Source organism: Glandiceps talaboti, chromosome 16 (genome assembly GCF_964340395.1).
Source record: "Glandiceps talaboti chromosome 16, keGlaTala1.1, whole genome shotgun sequence".
Taxonomy (NCBI): domain Eukaryota; kingdom Metazoa; phylum Hemichordata; class Enteropneusta; family Spengelidae; genus Glandiceps; species Glandiceps talaboti.
Window position 1 is genome coordinate 6,467,861 of NC_135564.1, and position 20,000 is coordinate 6,487,860.

Consider the following 20,000-nt stretch of genomic DNA (forward strand, 5'->3'; position numbering starts at 1 on the left):
TGATTATATATTCCTACCTGTAAGTAGAAAAGAATATTTCTACTAGTATAGAGATTGATACATTTGTAGCAGCATGATTCGTACGACATTTTCCTAAGAAAACGGCATAATACGTGCCCCTGTGGGGGATGGGAGTGCCCATCCCTGTTGGACATGTTTTTTTATAAGGATATGCTCCAGTACAGTAAGTTACAGAGTAGTATAGTAGGGCACATGCACTATGCACCGTAGATTACACAGACAAGGATCAAGCAACAGTTGCAGTTTATCTGCGTATGTGCTGACGCAACGAAACTTATAATAAGCGCTGCTGTGACGAGGCTAGTGGTTTACGACGATGGAACCACGTTTGGGTGATGGCGTAGTCTAAATGATTACGTCTCTGTGTTCACAATATTCAAATTTCAATAGAAGTAGAGTAATTTTGAAGCCGTCACTAAATCACGACGTGGTTAATAGCGTGGAACCGTCAGGTCATTACACTTTCTTCAAAGTATCCCCTGTAGTTGAGGACAGCATAATTCCGGGCAAGCATATTCCACACTTCATCATATCGTTGACTTATTTTTCTTTTCACATAAATAATGTGTTCTTCTCATCGTGGATGTCTTACTTTTAACTGTTGTAGAACAGTTAAAGGGGACATCAGGTGTGTTATACGCTTTAGGGTGTATTATTTTTTACTGCATATTTTAAAGATGCTCGCAGTATTCTGCTTACTGAAGCATCACTTGCAATTGACTGAATTCAAACCTGTAAATTATAAAAGATCCGATGACGTAATTGATCATACGTATAGAAAATGTAGCGTAAATCCTTTCTTTGCAATCAACTGTTCTAGCAATGTCAGCATGCCATAGAGGGCATACATTGATACAAATGGTGAAGAGCAGTTGTCTGGCAAAGCTATTGATAAAGTTAGTCCACCAATAGGTGAAATAGAAAAACCAATGTAAAACTAATGTATTGGGGTTGAAAAGTGGCTTTTAAAAGATATCAAGACTTAGTATTTATTACAAATAAGGTTTATATAGGTATGCAAAAGATTACTCTTTTGAAAGGTAAAGTTCTCAACAGGAAAGGGTTCAAATGGTTTAGATATCTTAATGCGAGTTCATTGTAAACAGGTAGGCTTATACTTATGTATGTCACAATGTTAATAAAGTTGTGGTTTTGTACATGTACCATGACATTTACCGAGGTTTGGTATGGTGTTTGTATTAGTTGTAAGTTTGTGTCAAACTATAAACTGAATCGTTTTACACTATTGACACTGTAGACTGACAGATCAGCTGTTGTGGGTGCAGTCTTTTTTCTTTTAGGCCTAGACCGATGACGTTATTACAGTCTACTGACAATGAAGACAATGAAACATTTAAAGACCCTTCACAAATTAATATTTATTGTCTATACTCTTAAAATAACCCTGCATATCCAAGCTCAAAGTGTTGTGAGGCATCTTTTTACCAAACAGTGTGTTTTCAGCTAACTTATGTAGCCTGTACTTTGTGTATTGGTGTTGATGGTGTGTTTATTTTTTTGTGTCATCCTTGGTCGAACACAACACTTCCACAATGATAGAGATAGTTCAATTCTTTTGATAATGTCAGTGATCTTGTGTTTTTGTACTGGAGTGACTGACACTGGTAAAAGTTGAACATATAAATCTAATACACAAGTTCTCTTCTTCCACTTTTGATTGAGAAACAGACATGTTTTGAACAAATCACATGTCCTTCAGTGTCTAACTGGATCTGACAGACTGCAGAATGATCCACTGAAGAAGGACAAATGATTTGTTCGAAACATGTATGTTTCTCAATCAAAAGTGGAAGAAGAGAACTTGTGTATGAATCATAGTATTTCCATGAACATGCATAGTGTTATATAAATTTACACTACAAACTAAAACCCTGTATGTTCGCTGTATACAGCAAATATTATGTGATACATCTTTATATTTGCATACTGCTGCACAATACCATCATCTATGCTGTACTGCTTGAAAGAATAAACTTTCATTTTCAATTTAGTATGCACACTATGACTAGCTTGAATTATAAAGTACAATAGTCTAGTACCCCTAGGCCCTACAATCATCTCTTCCTTATAGTCAAATGGATTTCTCTAGCACAGAATTCTGTTCTTACCACCAACAGCATTAGTTTATGCCATTGGAGCACTGATGTGTGATGACATTATCATATCCTCATCACTTACTTTCAAACTGGAGGTTGAATTTGTAGTAAACTGAACAAAGTAGCCAATTACAACCACCTGTCATTGTGTGATGGATTACTACTGACAAGTGCTGTTCACCCTTTCCCCAGCAGGAGAGTTACTAGATTTTTGGTAAAAACTGTCCGTTTGACTATACATGGAGAGAGATCGTAGAAAGTGAACAACACAGTACTAGACTAGAATTACAACCACTTCTTGGTATTGTTGGACCTGAAGATGGAAAAAGTATTTGTCACTCTTGCCATTTGTATTGCAATTACACTGTACTAGATTGTAAGATGAATCCTGTTGCTCCACCCTCACTTGGCCTGCTCTGTATGTGAAAGGGGTTAACTGATGTGTGAGGGTGCCCCATGATAGCTTACTTTACATACTAACACTGTACGTACTTAGCCTATTACCATATTAAAAATAACACCCATTTATACCTTACAAGTTACCGTAAATAATACAATTGAACAACAATTAATGATTTTCTTCAATGTTAAAACTACGATTCAAAATAAATTACCATTTTTTTTCTAAAGAATATTTAAACCCAAAATAAACATATTAATATGTTTTACATCACAAAATGCCCTTCATCCATCTGGTCTCTGTCCTTACTCTATACGATGCAATCAATATTTTTGATAGTTCAATGTGTGTTCTAGTCCCTAAGGGACAGAACGGTTAGAAAACTGTTATTTTTTCATGATTATTAAAGTATTCTTAGGAATCAAAGACTCAGGAAATACAATATATTCTACCTACAAAGATAAATGTCATTTCTACTGACAATATTCAAAACCTCTGTTAAAAAGACAAAGACAAAAACACTGACTTTCTAATAAATCTTGTAAAACTGAACAAAATTGCATTTATCATGTCTACCCAGTATCACTTCTCACATAATTTAATGGGGAACACATGAATCAAACCTTTGAAATAATTTTTTATATCACACCCTGGCACACTTTGCCCAAATATGGCAAGTGGTGTCCTTGTCAATATTCACCCAATGATTTGGCTTTGATTTTTTTCTCAATATCTTTACATTTTTATGCATAAGATAATATTTCATAATTAATTTATGTGATTATGTGATTCAAATGATGTTTCTGTACCACTACATAGGGTATATGATAACAGCTTTATGGCCCAGATTTAAATCTTGTAGACCTTGGCTTACGGGCCTTCTGCCATACAACCCATATCCGGACCATAAACATTATTCTTTGTCAGTATGCAAAGGACAGGCCTAGTGTTACAATTATGTAAACTAATGGTACATATCACACACAATTTAGTTGTATCCTAGGTTTTCAGGTATTCTTGCTTGGTGTGGCATCTGACAAGCAGTACATTTGCATATATTACTAAAGTGATGTACGAACATTAGGGTTGTCAGTAGCCGAGTGGTTAAACCACTTGCCTCTTACCACTGTGGTCGGGGTTCGAACCCATTCAGAGTAAAATTGATCGAGTAAGTGTTAAAGTGTAACAGCATGTTAGAACTAATATGGTATGTGGTATTACCATAGACCCTTCGATATCACTTCATGGCCTATGGTATTACTGATATGACTTTTTTTTAAAATTTTAATAATTGAATTATTTTTAATAGTATAATTTTAATAATTCGAAAATGAAACAATCAATATTAACGTGTATCTTTTGATGCTTTTACTTTTTAAAAATGTATTGGTGATACAAATACTCATTTCCTTGTGTATTATCAATGAACCAGTTACCACTAGCCTTCGCTGACCTTCTTGGAAATAAGTTTGTTTACTTACAGAACTAGTTAAATGCAAATAAATAACAATATTATTATTTGTTTCCTTAAGCGTAATCCTGTAAAAAAGCAATTGGTAGACAATTATAGTTAACAGTTCTTACTTTCCTAAAATCATTATTTCATAATTTATATTTAAAGTAAATTAAAACACTTGAAATGGAATTAGTTCTTAAAGAACTAAATTTTAAAGAGTTAGCTTTCTTTTGTCAATAATCAGCCTAAATGATAAATTTGAATATCTTTGGAAGACATCTTTCTTCAAAATCTTTGGATCTTAGTAAAGGACACTTTCTCACAATCATTATTGCACCTGCTTAAAAGAGAAACAGTTTAGTTTATCTCAAGATTGTACTGTGAACTTTAGATTTATTTCAGTCAGTACTCCTGTTTTGATATTCACACCCCTGTATATACTTGATCATGGTATCTTCCAATTATAGTAAATACCTGGACCATTTCATTACATGTAGAAAAGGGGTGTTTTTTATTGTTGCTTGACCTTCTTTTTTCTACGTCTGATACACACCACTGTGACTATGAGTACAACAGCACCAATAACCACAATGCTACCAACTCCTAGTTTTTTCTGTGTTTCCTTATCCTTCAACATCTCCTACAAAATAACAACACAAATAATTTATCAAATTATGGTACATCAATGCAAGTTTATAAACTTTTTACTCAAGGGAAAATAGTTACATAAAACCTTGAATATTTTGTACACACATTAACTACAAATGAATTTTAGAATATTTAATTTTGGATACTTATAACTACAAAGTTATAACTAATTTCACAACTCATCTTTATCATACACATAATCTCCCCATAATGTAAATACAGAAATGATATACCTACTTAAATATTCATATCCTTCATGATATTGAGATAAAGACATATGAAATATGACATTCTTTTATGCCTATGATTACAAATATATAAATTCGGCAATGTATTCTTACTTTGGCCTTCATTGCTCCTTCCTTTAACTTTTCTTTAGCCTTGGCAGCACCTTCCTTTAACTTCTCACCAGCCTTTGCCGCTTGTTCTTGAATCTTTTCCTTAGCTTTCTTAGCCCCCTCACTCAATTTCTCCTTAGCATCAGTAGCAAACTTCTTAGCACCATCTGCTACTTTTTCTGCCAATTTATCACTGCAAGTAAACATACAGACTAGTTACAATGTCACATGATAATAATGGAACTTATTTGACTAAAAGATAATCCTAAAAAAAGCTGATTTGAGAGTGGGCAAAACATATTGCTCTATCTCACGATTGCCTTTTTAATTTTGTAAATTTCCAAAACTTTTAAAATAAAGATCATTAAACCATACTGTGTTGTAATTTGTAATCATCAAATGATTTTCGATATAACTTATCTATATATAAATGTAAAAGACATTATCAAACCTTTTTTGAACATGACATGCTCATGACCACTTTTTTTGTAAAATGTAATGATGAACCAATTTTCTTTTGTAAAATGTAATGATGAACTGATTTTCTTTATAATTTACAACTGAACTTTAATCCACGTCAAAGTAACAAGATGATTACTGATCAAATTCAAACTATGTTTTCCTCTATGGAATAACCTCACTTGCCTACCTTTTGTTGTGGTACAGTGTAAGTCAAGTCTTTAGTTTTTTGAGAAAAACATATTTCAGCAGTTTGTTGGTAATTATTACAGTATAATTAATATTGAACTTCAGAAATACCATTTCCAATGGCCGTCTTGGTACATTTAATTGAGGAAGAAAATAACATGTTGACCAAGATCTCAATTTAATACTTGACAGTTTTCTTTAATACATTTGATTCCATGACAACATAATATACTGACATAAAATTTATTCCCATTTCATTTATTCCTATTATTGTTGATTTTTACAACATAGCATGCTGACCAAGACTTCAAATTCCTTACAGTTTTTCCTTAGTACGTTTGATTTTATCCGAAGCACCCTCCTTTTCATCTGCCTCCTCAGCGAGGAAGGCAAGAATGGAATCCAGAGAGATATCATCATCAAATCCAACCCAGCTGTCGCTCTCTTGTTTGTAACTGAAATCAAAGTTATGGTCAAAGCCATTGACAAACAAGTCTGGAGAATAGACATTAGTCTTTATACTAGGAAGTGAACCAACTATAAGATGACAGACTTAGATCAACGAATACTCTGTTTGCTAAAACATGTGTTGTCATCCAGAGTTTACCATCACTTTTAGCTAACCTGGTGATACTTTATTAATAGGGTAAAAAATACAAAATCAATATAGTCAGTATTTCCAAAACCTTTTCAGATGAGTTTGTTGAGACCATCCAGTTTTCATTTTTGTTTTGAGTTTCTGTACATTGCATACAGCCTGTAAAACTTACCACTGACACTTTTATTTTGTATGAAGCCGTTACAAATTCAAACCTGAACACTAAATATCTTACTGTTACCAGGGAATCATATATTCAAATTTTCCTATCATTCCTGATAAGCTAAGCATAATAGATCAATATTTCATGAATTTAGAATGGTCAAAATATCACATTGGAGATTATCATTATGTATTTAGGATAAAGTAGTTAAATATTATGATACCTAAATGTACTAATTAAAGGAAAACTGCTCTATACTTTATCCTTTATGTCATTTGATGTTCAATTTGTATTTTTACATGATCTTAGTCTGCCATACTTTTGGTTCATTTCCCTTCCTTACAATTCTTACCTACACAACTCACAACTTACAATGGAGACTTAGGAACAGGAACTTGCATAACCCGTGCATTTTTATACCAACCAGTGGCAAAAGACACAAAGGATGCCACATCGGTACCAGGTAGCTTGTATGCATACATATTACCAAGACGGAAACTATAGGAAAAGAGAGCCAAGACATAATGAAACATGCATGTAATTAAGATGTACCATGAAATTCTATGTGTGGCACGGATTTCTTGCCAGTGATGATTGTATTGTGTTTTGTTGTTTGATGTTGTAAGTCCAAGAAATACTGGCCACTAAAAGCTTCAGTTTGATCTGTTGGTTTGTCTTCATTTTCTATTCAATGGGGTAGCCATTTACAGTACAGAGAAGGAATGTTTGCTTTTATCCCCTGATAGAGGGCTCCCTCTCGTAGGATTGGCAAAAGCTTATTGGCAATGGCTTATTCTACCTCCAGTGAATTAAGAAATCATGGTATATGTAATGGGCAAGGACTGATGCAGTTTGGCATCTGTGGTTACTTTACTAAAGGACAACATCTACGGTATAGCAGAACAAATGGGAGAAATCTGAAACTTACATAACTCGAATTTTTTTTTTATGGTTTTGATATCTTGCATATTGATTTTGTTACATAGTTCTTTTATGTTCAATGTTGTCTGCTAAATTAAAACATTCAATGCTATAAAGAGTTTATTTATTTGAACTGACTTGAAAAGTGATTCATGGTTGTTTCATATATCAAATTGTATGCCCATGAACAGTACTAGTTTCACGAACATAATGTGTGGATCTGAGTGTATACAGCACAGGGACAGAGATAATAAACTGCATCTGGCACTTAATCTTTTATGATAAATATCTTCAGTAACAGCTGACATGAACAAACTTAAGCTCAAAAGAAATATGATGTGTGTTCATTGAAAATGAGTATATGCACGAGAAATGTATTCTTAAATAAGAGAAAGTGTTCAGTAACTAGATTGTGATGACCCAAACCATGTACCAGTAATTTAATTCACCAATAGTGTAGACAATACTGTGGGAGACAAAGCAAGGTTCAAAAGTAAAAGATTTATGTCTATATAACAGGCGAGTATCGAACCCATCACCATAAAATTGATATTGAAGTTGCCATTTTATCTAGATGCCTTTCAAGTGTATGAGGAAAGATAGGGTGAAACCATCATGCTTACCATTATATGGTACCATTTAATACAGTATAAATATGGTAAACATTTATATAATTTCAAAGTATAAAGACAATAAAAATTGCAATAAACTAAGCAAAACATAATGGTACAAAAGTAAATTGTTGATGAGGAAAACACATGATGAGAAAGTAAATAAATTTATCTCTCTTTATAGGTTATATACTGTTCCCCAGGTTCAAGTGCCCCATTGAACAAATTTCCTAAATTTTGATAGAACCAGCTGTTTAACAAGTCTACAAGATGTTCATTACAAATTAAGAGAAATAATTACATAACCATTAAGGTTGTTGTCTAGGTTATTTTTCACCCAATTCTTTATTGTTGAAATATTTTTGTAACTTTGTTAAAAATAAAGATACCGACCCCAAGTTTCCAGCATTTGTTTTTTTAATATTCATCGTAACATTAGAAACATTAAAGCATAATTTGTTTACATTATGAAATTTGACACCTGTGTATATTATTATATCATATTTTTATTATTTCACATTCATTGCATTGCATCATTAAAATAACAGCAACATATTTTGTTTTTACAATAATTTGATTCAAGAAATCTAATTTACATACTTGCATCTGATTGGCTAATTCACATACTTTGAACAATTTGCATACTTGCATTTGATTGGCTATTTTGCATATTTGCATTTGTTTTGATACTCACAGAAACACCAATGGTGGATCTTCAATGTTGAATCTGTCAACCAAATCTGTTGCAGTGCTTACATCAACAATGCCAACATTAATTCTTCCTTTCAATCTAGAACAATAAATATGAAATAATCCACATGATAATCAGACACACAAGTAAAATTTAACCATCAATTCCAGGTACCTGCAATAGCATTATACATCATGCTACAGAGTCAAAATAGAACAAGAAGGTTGACTTATTCCTAGTACCTGCAATAGCATTTTACATCATGCTAGATAGTCAAAATAGAACAAGAAGGTCGACTTATTCTCAGTACCTGTAATAGCATTTTACATCATGGTAGAGAGTCAAAATAGAACAAGAATGTTGACTTATTCTCACGCACACCTATAGTAATACATGTGTAGTGTGTGGAGCAGAAATTATGGTGTCAAACAAGAAATAGAATATTCGTTATTGTCATGTTTCTAGACAATACAATTCTACTCAGGTACCGAGAATTATGTCAATGCTAGAAAGGCACTGTACCCACAATTTCCTTCCGAAAATTTACATTTGGAGAGAAAAACATTTTATCTTTATTGCAAAGTAAATGAATCACTGATCTTCATCCCAAGGGAAAATCTTACTTTTCAAATCTGTGACAAAATGGTGACATTTTATGAAATTATGAAATAAAATAATTTCACAATAGATATCAGGCATTTGTTGACTTTTAAAGCTCACACCCAGCAGCTACTTTTAGTAAGAGATTCTGATCATCATTAACATAATTACAGACAAGAAGTTCAAATCATGTGACAAATTTCATATCAAATTTACTGTAAACTTCACTTTAAATTCAAAACATTCCTATCATACACCTAAATAAAACAACAAGGACGTCGTCTTTTTTTGACAATAAATGTCATTGGGTTGCTTGAACTTGTGTTTTTTATCATACAATAAAACCATGTTCTGGTATGGTAACTTATGTAAAGACCGTCACAAATATTTCAATTCAAGTAAATTCTAAATTGCAAATTTTTAAAGCAATTTCCTGCATTAAATATTTAGCTTTATGTCACTTTTCCTTAAAAATTTCCATTTTGTTTTTGACTAGTCATAGAATTTAAGAAATAATCCTTTTCTATGAAATTATGTCAATATTTTCCTTTAAAAGTACACAAATTTATAAGAAATATCATAAAATCTGGTTTGTCTCAATATTGTCAAGATTATGGTTTAATAACAGGATAACAAGTCACGCATAATAACAGTGTGGGGTGAAAAGGTAATGGTCCCTGGGAGGTTAAAGATCAGCGTCAGATATATATCAACACAGTAAAGTCTATGTACTGAACCCATACCAGTACAAGTACTCGTTGTATTATTAATTTCAATTCAACAAAATAGATATTACTGTTACATGAATATTAACTACAAAGCTATTCTGGTAAAAATTATGGGTTCGTCAGGATCCTTATGTGACACTGGTATTTCTTTAACCAGAAGAACACTTCAAACAGCAAATATTTGAAGTTAAATGTCAGCACTTCTCTTAAAATACCATTTCATGTTCATAACTTGGTTTAAAAATTTGCAGTAAGGTCATATTTCTATTTTTTTGGAAAACAGACAGATATCAATAATTGAATTAATTCAATTTGAAGTAAATTTTTCTTTAATTATTATCATTTAAATGATATTTCTGTCATATGTACATTACACATATAGTATGGTTATACTTTTTGCACACAAAAACGTTCATATTATAAATTTATGTACTGCTATGCAAAGTAAACTTCTGTGATGCAATTTACTGTTATGTACTTACACCTGGGCAGTAGCTTCAATAGTTGGCAGCAACATCAAACTCTCAGTCTCCTCTGGATCATAGCTGTCAAGGAAATATGACACATGAACTTAAGGAAAGCAGAAATTGTGACAAACACAAACAAAAATCAAACCTTATAAAGTTAAAAAATCTGTATTTATATAAAACATTACCATGAATATAATAATACTGTCATATTAAAACACTTTCACAGTAACTGTAACTTAAAGAGGGCAAGGGGTGCATGAAGAGGAACTAAGTTATACAAAATAAAAAAAATTTTCTGTTGAATCAGGGAGTCTTACAAAGGTGTTGCGACCTTTGCCATCAATGTAAGGGTTAGACTAAGATGGCTAAGTCCTGGACTGCTAAATGTCGTTCTGCAAAATGCAAGGAGTGTCCCAAACAATTCTGAAATTGTCTTGAGTTTCCACCTACAGGGTATCTTTTGAAATTTTGTTATCCAGGCCAGCCTACATTACTTTGCACCTTCTGATCCTACATATGAATGTACACTTATTTTATCTAACATATGCAAGAGTCCGGAACATCTGATGTGGAATGTCTATAATGATATCCACACACAAGCTAAACTTACTAAGAGACCCACCATAATTAACATGTCAATCGTTTAGCTTCATTTGACAAAATGTTTGTCAGTTTATGATTGAAACAGAACGATACTAGTCTACTAGCCACCTGAGAGACTAAACAAACACAAGACCAGTCCAGACAACTTGACAGATAGATGTGTGATCTCATTCAAAATTACTACTAAGTAGACTATAAGAGATAGAAATATGGTAGAATTTGCCTAGGGGACCAATTTCCTTACAAATCAAACATCTTAAAAGCTATCCAAACTTTGTAATTTGAACTTTCTGTCCTGGTCCTTTTGAAAATTGAAAGAAATTTTGGGTTCATCATTTTGTTTTCTAGGAAAACACAGTATTTGGAGGCCATATTGGATTCTAAAACATTTTAATTTTGATATCAGATTCTTTAGCTATATTTCACAAATGTGTATGATTGGTCACTCCTTATTTTTTTCCTTGATTTTTAACTGAAAATTGGTTTGAGGTTTCTTCAGCAAAGTAACAACAAAAGGTTTACTTTTATTGCGTGATGTATACTACTTTTAAAAACTAAAAAGATATATTGAAGACTAAACACTTACAACAAAACCAACCAGTCACCAGTAGTAGCACCACTAGATGCCTGTGTTAGATGTTCAAAATTCTCATTTGTAAGGGGTTGACTTGACGGAACCAAATTTTCATTCACAAAATTGACAATAGCATCTGCCTGTAGTTCATCTGTCGAAGTGGGGTGACAGAAATCATGTTAGAGAGATGAATTCTATTGTGAGAATAAAATCATTTTATAAAGTTAAAAAGTTTTTTTATCAAGCACCTGAGATTTTCAAATGTGCAATGCCTTTGCAAAGTGACACCCAAACAAAACAGTCTCCTTTGATTGACAGTTTAAGGTATAATACACTTGAATGAGTCAGTAATGTTCTTGTTATACCGCCCTCTAACTTTTTTTGAAGAAAGTTGATAAAATTTGGTTAAATATATGTCAACAATGATGATATTTTAACTTGATTTAATAATAACTTTACAAATATCATAAAATTATCAAAATAATGTTTATTCATCAAAATTCATATTAATTAGACCTGATTTTTGTAAAAAAAAATAATTTTTTTTTGGATTCGTATGCAACTTTTTTTGCTTGTGATCATCCACAATGTTTGAGGTCAGGTTAGACTACCTGTAAGCTATCACATGAATCTCTTTAGTTTCCATTTCCATTTCCTTTCCTTCACCATGACTTGCAATTATTTCTATCTTGGTGAATAACTCACTTATTATTTATCTGTTACTGTGGTGATGACTGAAAGTAAACAGACGTTGAGATGTTCCAGACACTCACCTGTATAAAGAATAGGAAATCTTTCCCTAAAATAAATAACAGTTGGTGTTGATGCTACTCCATGTTCAAGGTGAAGTTCAGGATCTGTTACCAAGCCAACGACCACTTCCTTATCATCTTTCAACTTGTTAGCAACTTTAGCTATTTCAGTAACAGATGCTTGGGAGGCTGCATCATTTTCTTTAACTGTGGTACACAAAAAGAGTAAATAATGATAAACTTAACTATTGACATTGAACTCTGAGTTTCTTATTCCTGTAACTATATTAAGGAAACAAATTTATATTGGCAATTTATCAAAGGATGCCAAGTGTCATTTTTCTTTCACTACCAAAAGTGAAATGCAACAACTTAAACATTTGAGATGCAGAATCATTTTTTTTTGATAATAGTACAAACAAGTAAGGAGACAAATCATTGAGTTCTCTCTCATCAACACCTTGGTTGCCATGGTGAGGAAAGATGAAAGGTTTTACTTTGACAACTTGACAGGATTGTTTTACAAAGGCTTCAAATAATTAATATGACAGAACCCCATGATACACAAGTGCAAGAGTGGCATACTCAGGATATTTGAACAAGTGCTTGCAGTGTTCTGTGCAGCCGTACTTTCATGAGTGTAGTGAGTGAAAATGCAGCAGAAAAAACTGCAAGTATGATTGCCAATACCCCTGAGTACCCCACACTGGAACTCACGTAGTATGGGGGTTCTGTTATTTTTCTATATGTTTATCAAAAACAGCAATTTTCAGTAAAAATGGCACTGCAATCACATGCTTTCATGTACAACTAACAATTGTGACCTTATTTGCATATCATGTGCATACAGGTACACAATTATGTTTTTTGATATTGCACCGCAGTGCAAATACCACTAGTATGCGAGTGCAACAGTGCAAGTAATCACTGGTACATATGTAATGATTCTCCTTCACGTTATCAGTTATAAATGTGGTAGGAAACAATATTAAATTGACAACCTGTAGAAGTAGTCAAGTTGAAATGTTGATTATCAGTTAGAAAATAAACAATTGCAGCCATTAAAATCATCAAGTCCATGTGTAATGTTTTCATCAGAGCCTGTTTTTACAGCACTGTAAAAGAATATTAGTGTTCAGTGTGATGGGGCAAAGGATCCTGCTGTGTTTATTGTTTGTCTGTTATTGTTATTGTTAGAGTTGAAATATGTCTAGCTCTGTGTCAAAAACATAATGTCCCACGAGTGAAACACCAAGCCAACATCATTTTAGCTGTATACTGTTATCAATTTTATAATGGGAAAGTATAGAGGTTCAATGACAAACTTTGTTACTTTGACAGTTTCATCAACAAAGTACCATTTTGGTGCCGGATGTAATTAATTATTATAATTACTGTGTAGTTTTAATGAAGCCATTGTTTCAAATGCAATGTCTATGTTCAAATCAACATCTGTGAACCAGACACATCTGTAAAGTATTCTTACATACAAAATACACATTAATGATCATGCTATTGTTCAAATTCAATATCATTCAGTCAACATCTGCTAATCATACTGCATCACTACTAGACTGTCGACAGTCGCTCGCGCCTTTTTACCCCCTACGTTTATCTAAACTCCGATCCGGCGCAACACTAGTCTAATCGCAAACCGATATCGAGGGCCGAAGGCCCGAGCCTTCGCAATTCGGCCCTCGAAATGAAATCAGTTTGCGATTATACTAGTGTTGCGCCGGACCGGAGTTTAGATAAAACGTAGGAAAAAAGACGCGAGCGACTGTCGACAGTCTACATCACTACCAGTAGTGAATTATTTTGTATATACATGGTCTTTGGTTTAACTTTTAATCTTTTCCTAAGTTAAATAAATAAATGACTAAATATTTATACAGGGTTCAAAATATATTTTTTTAGTCAGTAGTCCATATGCCAGTGGACTACCAGTTTTTTATCTTGGTGGTCCAAAGCATAATGTTAGTGGTCCATACTTGTATGTCATTCATTATTGCTGTTAAATTCATTTTACCTTTTTTCCTCGCGTTCTTGTAAATGTTTACCTTTTTATAACTTTTCTAAATTTCTTATTGAAATGAAACTTTCTATAGCTACCTGCTTTTTAATATATATCATTTGTCATTCATCAGACACTGATGTACCAAAAATTGTGAATAGTTACTTTTATTTTTTTACATTCAAAAAATAATTAATGGTCTAAATGGACCACTGAAAATTGAATTTGGCTTCAAAGACAATCAGTGTTATTTTATTTCATATTGTAACATGTATCCATTTATAATCATGAAGATCATATTATATATTAATGTGACTGCCTGCAATACTTTCAGCTTATGTGCCATCATAGTAGCCATATGGATGAGGATTGAGTATTTATTTTGGATTTTTAATTTATAAAACAATTTTATCGTGGCTTCCTACTTGAAAAATCAATGTGAAACAACATAGACCAAGTCTGTGTTTGTAACGCAAGACAGCGCAAAAAGCTAAAAAATGCATAAAAAGGTTGTTATTGTATGTACAAACATTTTACATATTTATTAATCTGCAATTTATTGAGTTACAAACAAGAACTTGGCATATGTTGTCTCATGTTGATTTTTTCAAGTAGGAAGCCATGATAAAATTGTTTTGCAAATTATAAATTGAAAATAACTATCCAATCCTCATCCATATGGCCATAACAACAAAATTCATAATTTATCCACTATTTATGGTGCAAGGACACTTCATAAAATAAACTATCATGATATTGCTGGTTTAATCTTGTAAGCAGCCCAGTTCATCATGTCGTCCTTCTATATAATATAATTATTCTAGGAACACATATTTGGAAATATGGTGAAACATATGTTTACCATTTATCTGTTTATATTGGATGCATTGATTAGATGTCTTTGATGTACCCTATCTCATTTCGATCTCATTTGCATAATGTTATAATTTACATACAGCTCTATAAATGTAATATTTTAGTTGGGGTCTAAGGGTCTACTAAACAGCTGATACACTCCACTCACTGCCCCCATCTAACACATAAATAATGCAATATTTACAATACAACTAACAAGATGTCATTAACATATGGTATAACATTACAATCATCTCTCTACACATATGATGAATTGTCAGTGGTTCAGCAGTTAATAGCCTTGTATGCCTCTTGCTTAATCACCTCACAGTCTGGGTTAGAAAACTCATCTGCCTAGTTTAGTGAAATTAATCAGGTCGGTATGTAGGAAAGGTGTTGTTCAATTGCACCCTATCAACTATACAGGTCCTCACCAGGTACTAAAATCATAAACACAATATACCAACTAACACTGTAACAAACAAACAAAAAATGAGATCCAAATACAGACTGACAAACAAACACAAACAAACAAACAGACAGACAGACAGACAGACAGACAAACACACACACTCACTCACTCACTCAGATTATAATGCCTGAAAAGACATATTTATTCTTTATTCAAATTTAGCATGTTTGTGTTTCCACCTCTCCCTTCTATCTCTGGTGTTTTCATGTTGGTAATATCTCAAATTGGATGACGAACACAATTTTCTGACAACCAGAGATCTCAATATACTTACATTTAAATTTATAATTACCACAATAAAACATAATATAGTCATCATAAATATCTAGTTCATGGTGCTATTCATTTTAACTACTGGTAAAATTTATTTTCCTGATAATAAATTCCACAGCAAAGAACTGTTTCTGAGAACTTTTTATACGGAGTATATATGCATGTACTATTATTTATCTATAGACAATACTGTAGGTGTGTGTCTGTAGTATGTACATCAGGGTTCATTAAAAACAAATAAAATTCCACGAGTTTTCCAGGAATATTCAGATCAGATCAACTATTGGTCATTTTCTAGGAGTGTTTATCAACGCATTTACTTTTTAATACATGTTCCCCACCTTATCCGATCGATGCTTTACAACATCAATCATACAGATGATTGATTTTCCAGGCTTTTCCAAGAGTCAATCACATTTTTTGTAAAACTATCCAGGAGTTTCCAGAAGTCCTTTGCAATTCCAGGACTCTCCAGAAGCTAGTAGTAACTAGGTAAAATCTTCCCCTCTTCAGTTACCAGGGTTCCCCACCAAAATTATGCTCCAATGCATAGAAATCTATGCATGATTTACCACATTTCACCCTCTGTTACCAGCGTTCCCCACCAAAATTATGCTATGTATTGAAACCTATGCAAGTTTTACCAGACTTCCTTCCTCTGTCCCCAAACATAAGCAAAACCACTGAATATACTCTAGATGTTGTCCAAAACTAAGATATTTAGATTCACCAATTTATTAAAAACCACAGCCTGTACATGGTCACTACATGATAATATTTTTCTAGCTATTTTGCATTGCAGAACGTTGACCCAATGACATTGAAAGTTAACAATAGCATAATCATTATGATTTGTATGTAAAAATAGTTATTTCTGACTTTTTCTATTTCACAGAAATTGATTTCAGATTAGATTTTCAAAGTTTGGTTTCTGTAAAACAAACTAATTTTCTAGCTATTCTGAATACATATGTTGACCAGATGGCATTGAGTTTTTAAAACAATGGCATGATCACTATCAGTGTATGTAACAATAGCTCACTAACTACTTGTTGCACAGATGTTATCATTTATCATTGCTATTTTAATTCTTATAGAAATGCACTACACTATGTCTCAGTGCACTGTACAACAAACGAACAACTAAAAATGAAAAATGTTGACCCAAGCCTTAATATATGAAACCAATAAGCTTTGTTCATTCTACATCCTCTCCCTAACTGTAATTTACAGGTAAAACATTGCAGGATCGCCGAACGACTGTGTGTATCATACACATTTTATGTTCCCTAAGAACGATTTAGTTAATAGATAAGAAACAGGCTTCCCACAGACCACTCATTACAAATATAAACAACACCACACTCCTGCCGACAAGCAGGCGCTGTATGTGTACACACATATCACTTGTAACTTTGAATCAATACACATGTATTAGTCAAGATCTGAGCCTGCAATGTGATGACTTGCAATAGCTTGTTTGTTCCAAGGATGATGTGTGTGTCTGTGTATTAGTAGAGGGTCAGATGATGTAGTTTATATTTGTATTAAGTGGTCTGTGGGAAGCCTGCTATTTCTTATCTATCTAAATTGTTCTTAGGGAACATAAAATGTGTATGATACGCACAGTTGTTCGGCGATCCCTAATACGTTGCTTCATCAGAAATACGTGCTCTGGCTTACGAGAATGTAATTTAGACTTAGCTTTTCTACCATACAGAGAGATGGACTTAAACTTTAATAGACAACAGTTACGAAATACATGTACAGATAACTAAATATATTGCATCTTTGCATAATAATGGTGTACTAAAAATTGAAAATCTACAAATCCACATACTATAATGCAGGGATAAATGATTTAAATTTTTACGGTGTTCTATTCATACAAAGTAGATCTTTGTCAACCATTGACAGATTTCATCATCTGACTAACAATGATAACAGATGGTGCCAAGGAAAAGATGACACATGTTACTACCAGTAGTATACTATGAATATCATATTGTAGATATTTTCATAAATATATTCACTTTTTAACATTTTACTTTTTTTTTGGTATGTTTTATGTTGCACATCTCTGATGACCCAAACATCGACTTTTTGTAATGTATTACATTATTTGTAGACAAGTTTACATGGTCACGATGGTGTTAACAGCCTGTTGAAGCCTACCCCAGTTCCCATCTAAATCCCCACCCCCAACCACTTACACACCTGTACACCCCCCACCCTTCTTCACTATGAGGATAGGTATATGTGTTCAACCATGCACTTCTATGTGTACTAGCCACCTGTGAAACCAACTTGTAAATCAATAAATAACACAAATAACCCCAAAATTGTTCCATAATATAATGAATTGTATACATGTCATGATGTGCAATTTACTTCGATGGCCAAGTAGCCTGAAGTCGAGATATTTTTTTAGCATCTATGTTTTCAACCCAAAACTTCAAAAGACAATATTATCATATTTAGATATATTTCCATAATATTGACACTACCAGGACACATCTTAGCATAGAAACATACAAATAAAATTCCCAGGTCCATAATAGTGTTCTAAATATAACGCCATACGTCTGCCAGCATCCATTGCAGGTAGAAGTACCACGCCCACACCAGGCGTGCATTAGTGCTTCAATATATTGAATACAAACATCCATTTTTATTCTTCATCCTTTCCCGGTAGTCATTCGTTTACATCATTTTGGAAGCAAGTTTGAATTCTGATTTTAAAAACATGATGAAGCAACAGGTTTTGTTGTTTTCTGTTTCTTTAAATTTAATTTTCGTACATCAATGAGTTATAAATATCGTTACATGCGTTAGCGAACTGTATAGGCTATACCACCCTGCTAAATATTACTATACATGCAAACGACGTTTCGACCACGCAGACAGCCGTGCCAAGCCAACATACGCTTTTGTCGCTCTCTTTTACTTACCGAAATTAACGACCACTCGTTTCCCTGTTTGCACAAGCGTGTCAAGATCATCCGCAGTTAGAACTTTTGGTGAATCGGCAGTACTGCATGCAAACGTTGATACCAAAACAATAAGGAGCACACGGACAACTTTGAAATTCACCGCCGCCATGTTGACAGTCACCCAAAACGCATGCTCAACAGGGCGTTGACCTGTCGATGACCTTAACGAGGAGTCGAGTTGTGACCCCAAGACAGATCGATCATGAACAGATAGTACAATTCGAAACATGCTCTAATTTCAACAGATTAGAAACAGTTTTGATCAGCAAACAAGTGTATGTAATCTGGCTTTCCAGTTTTAACGGTGATTATGGACTTTACTTGAGGATTCCCTCACAACTTACCAATAGCCTTCAACTTCAAGAAATAAAAAGAATACCAAAGTTTTGGAAAACTGTGAGCCATATTATTTCATTAAACATTTATTTCTTTGTTGTGGAATATTGAAGTAAGTAGAATCATTTATACATAATCCCTTAAAGTGGTCATATGGATGAAAAATGGGTATTTATTTTGGATTAAATAAAACAGCTCCGAGGCTACTATGTGTTTATACTTGAAAAAAACGATGGAGAACAGCCTATACTAAATCCTTGTTTGTAACTTAAAAACATTGCAAATCATTATTTTAAAAAAACATTTGTGATTGTGCATACAATTAATAATCTTTATCTATTTTGTAGTTTACATGTAGGCCTAAAGCAGGATTATATAATTCTGACGGACTGTAATGACGTCATCGGTCCGGGCTTATCAGCCTGCCCTATCAGTCGTTTGAGGAAAGGGAGATTAGAACACGCCCACAACGGCTGATCTGCAACACAGGCATTTGTTTCCCGAGTTATGGCTCAGAATATTTCTATCAGAATACATTAAAATGACGATAATATCGTTAATATTGACGTATTAAACCAAGACTATATGAAAGGGGTAAAATTACACATGTTTCTGTGATCGCGCAGTTTCACTAAATGCGAAGGAAGACACAAGGTATGACGTCGCACCAGAGAGGGGTTGGACAACTTATTAATGTGCATCAATCGTACACGGAGAG

The 20,000-nt window shown here is 33.3% G+C and overlaps 1 protein-coding gene across 2 annotated transcripts; it reads right to left on the bottom strand.

Moving 5' to 3' along the window:
• Positions 1 to 1,386: 1,386 nt before the first annotated feature.
• On the bottom strand, positions 1,387 to 19,070 carry LOC144447493 (protein disulfide-isomerase A6 homolog). Of its 2 annotated transcripts, none has more exons than XM_078137533.1 (8): positions 18,905 to 19,070; positions 12,361 to 12,546; positions 11,600 to 11,738; positions 10,423 to 10,485; positions 8,616 to 8,711; positions 5,949 to 6,083; positions 4,984 to 5,173; positions 1,387 to 4,634 (listed from the first exon to the last, which is right to left on the bottom strand). In XM_078137533.1, the coding sequence occupies exons 1-8, from the start codon at positions 19,053 to 19,055 to the stop codon at positions 4,506 to 4,508; spliced, it is 1,089 nt and encodes a 362-aa protein (XP_077993659.1). In that variant the 5' UTR covers positions 19,056 to 19,070; the 3' UTR covers positions 1,387 to 4,505. The 2 variants fall into 2 exon arrangements, with proteins under 2 accessions (XP_077993659.1, XP_077993660.1); XM_078137534.1 differs by lacking the exon at positions 5,949 to 6,083 and adding an exon at positions 6,762 to 6,887.
• Between the last annotated feature and the right edge of the window lie 930 nt (positions 19,071 to 20,000).

What these genes read in the sequence shown, in the direction of transcription:
- LOC144447493 (XM_078137533.1), bottom strand. Translation starts at nt 19,055, where the DNA reads ATGGCGGCGGTGAATTTCAAAGTTGTCCGTGTGCTCCTTATTGTTTTG. An exon ending in ATTTCCTATTCTTTATACAG is followed by an intron (nt 11,739 to 12,360) that starts GTGAGTGTCTGG and finishes CCACTTCGACAG; the next exon opens with ATGAACTACAGGCAGATGCT. An exon ending in ATTGAAGCTACTGCCCAGGT is followed by an intron (nt 8,712 to 10,422) that starts GTAAGTACATAA and finishes TTATTGTTCTAG; the next exon opens with ATTGAAAGGAAGAATTAATG.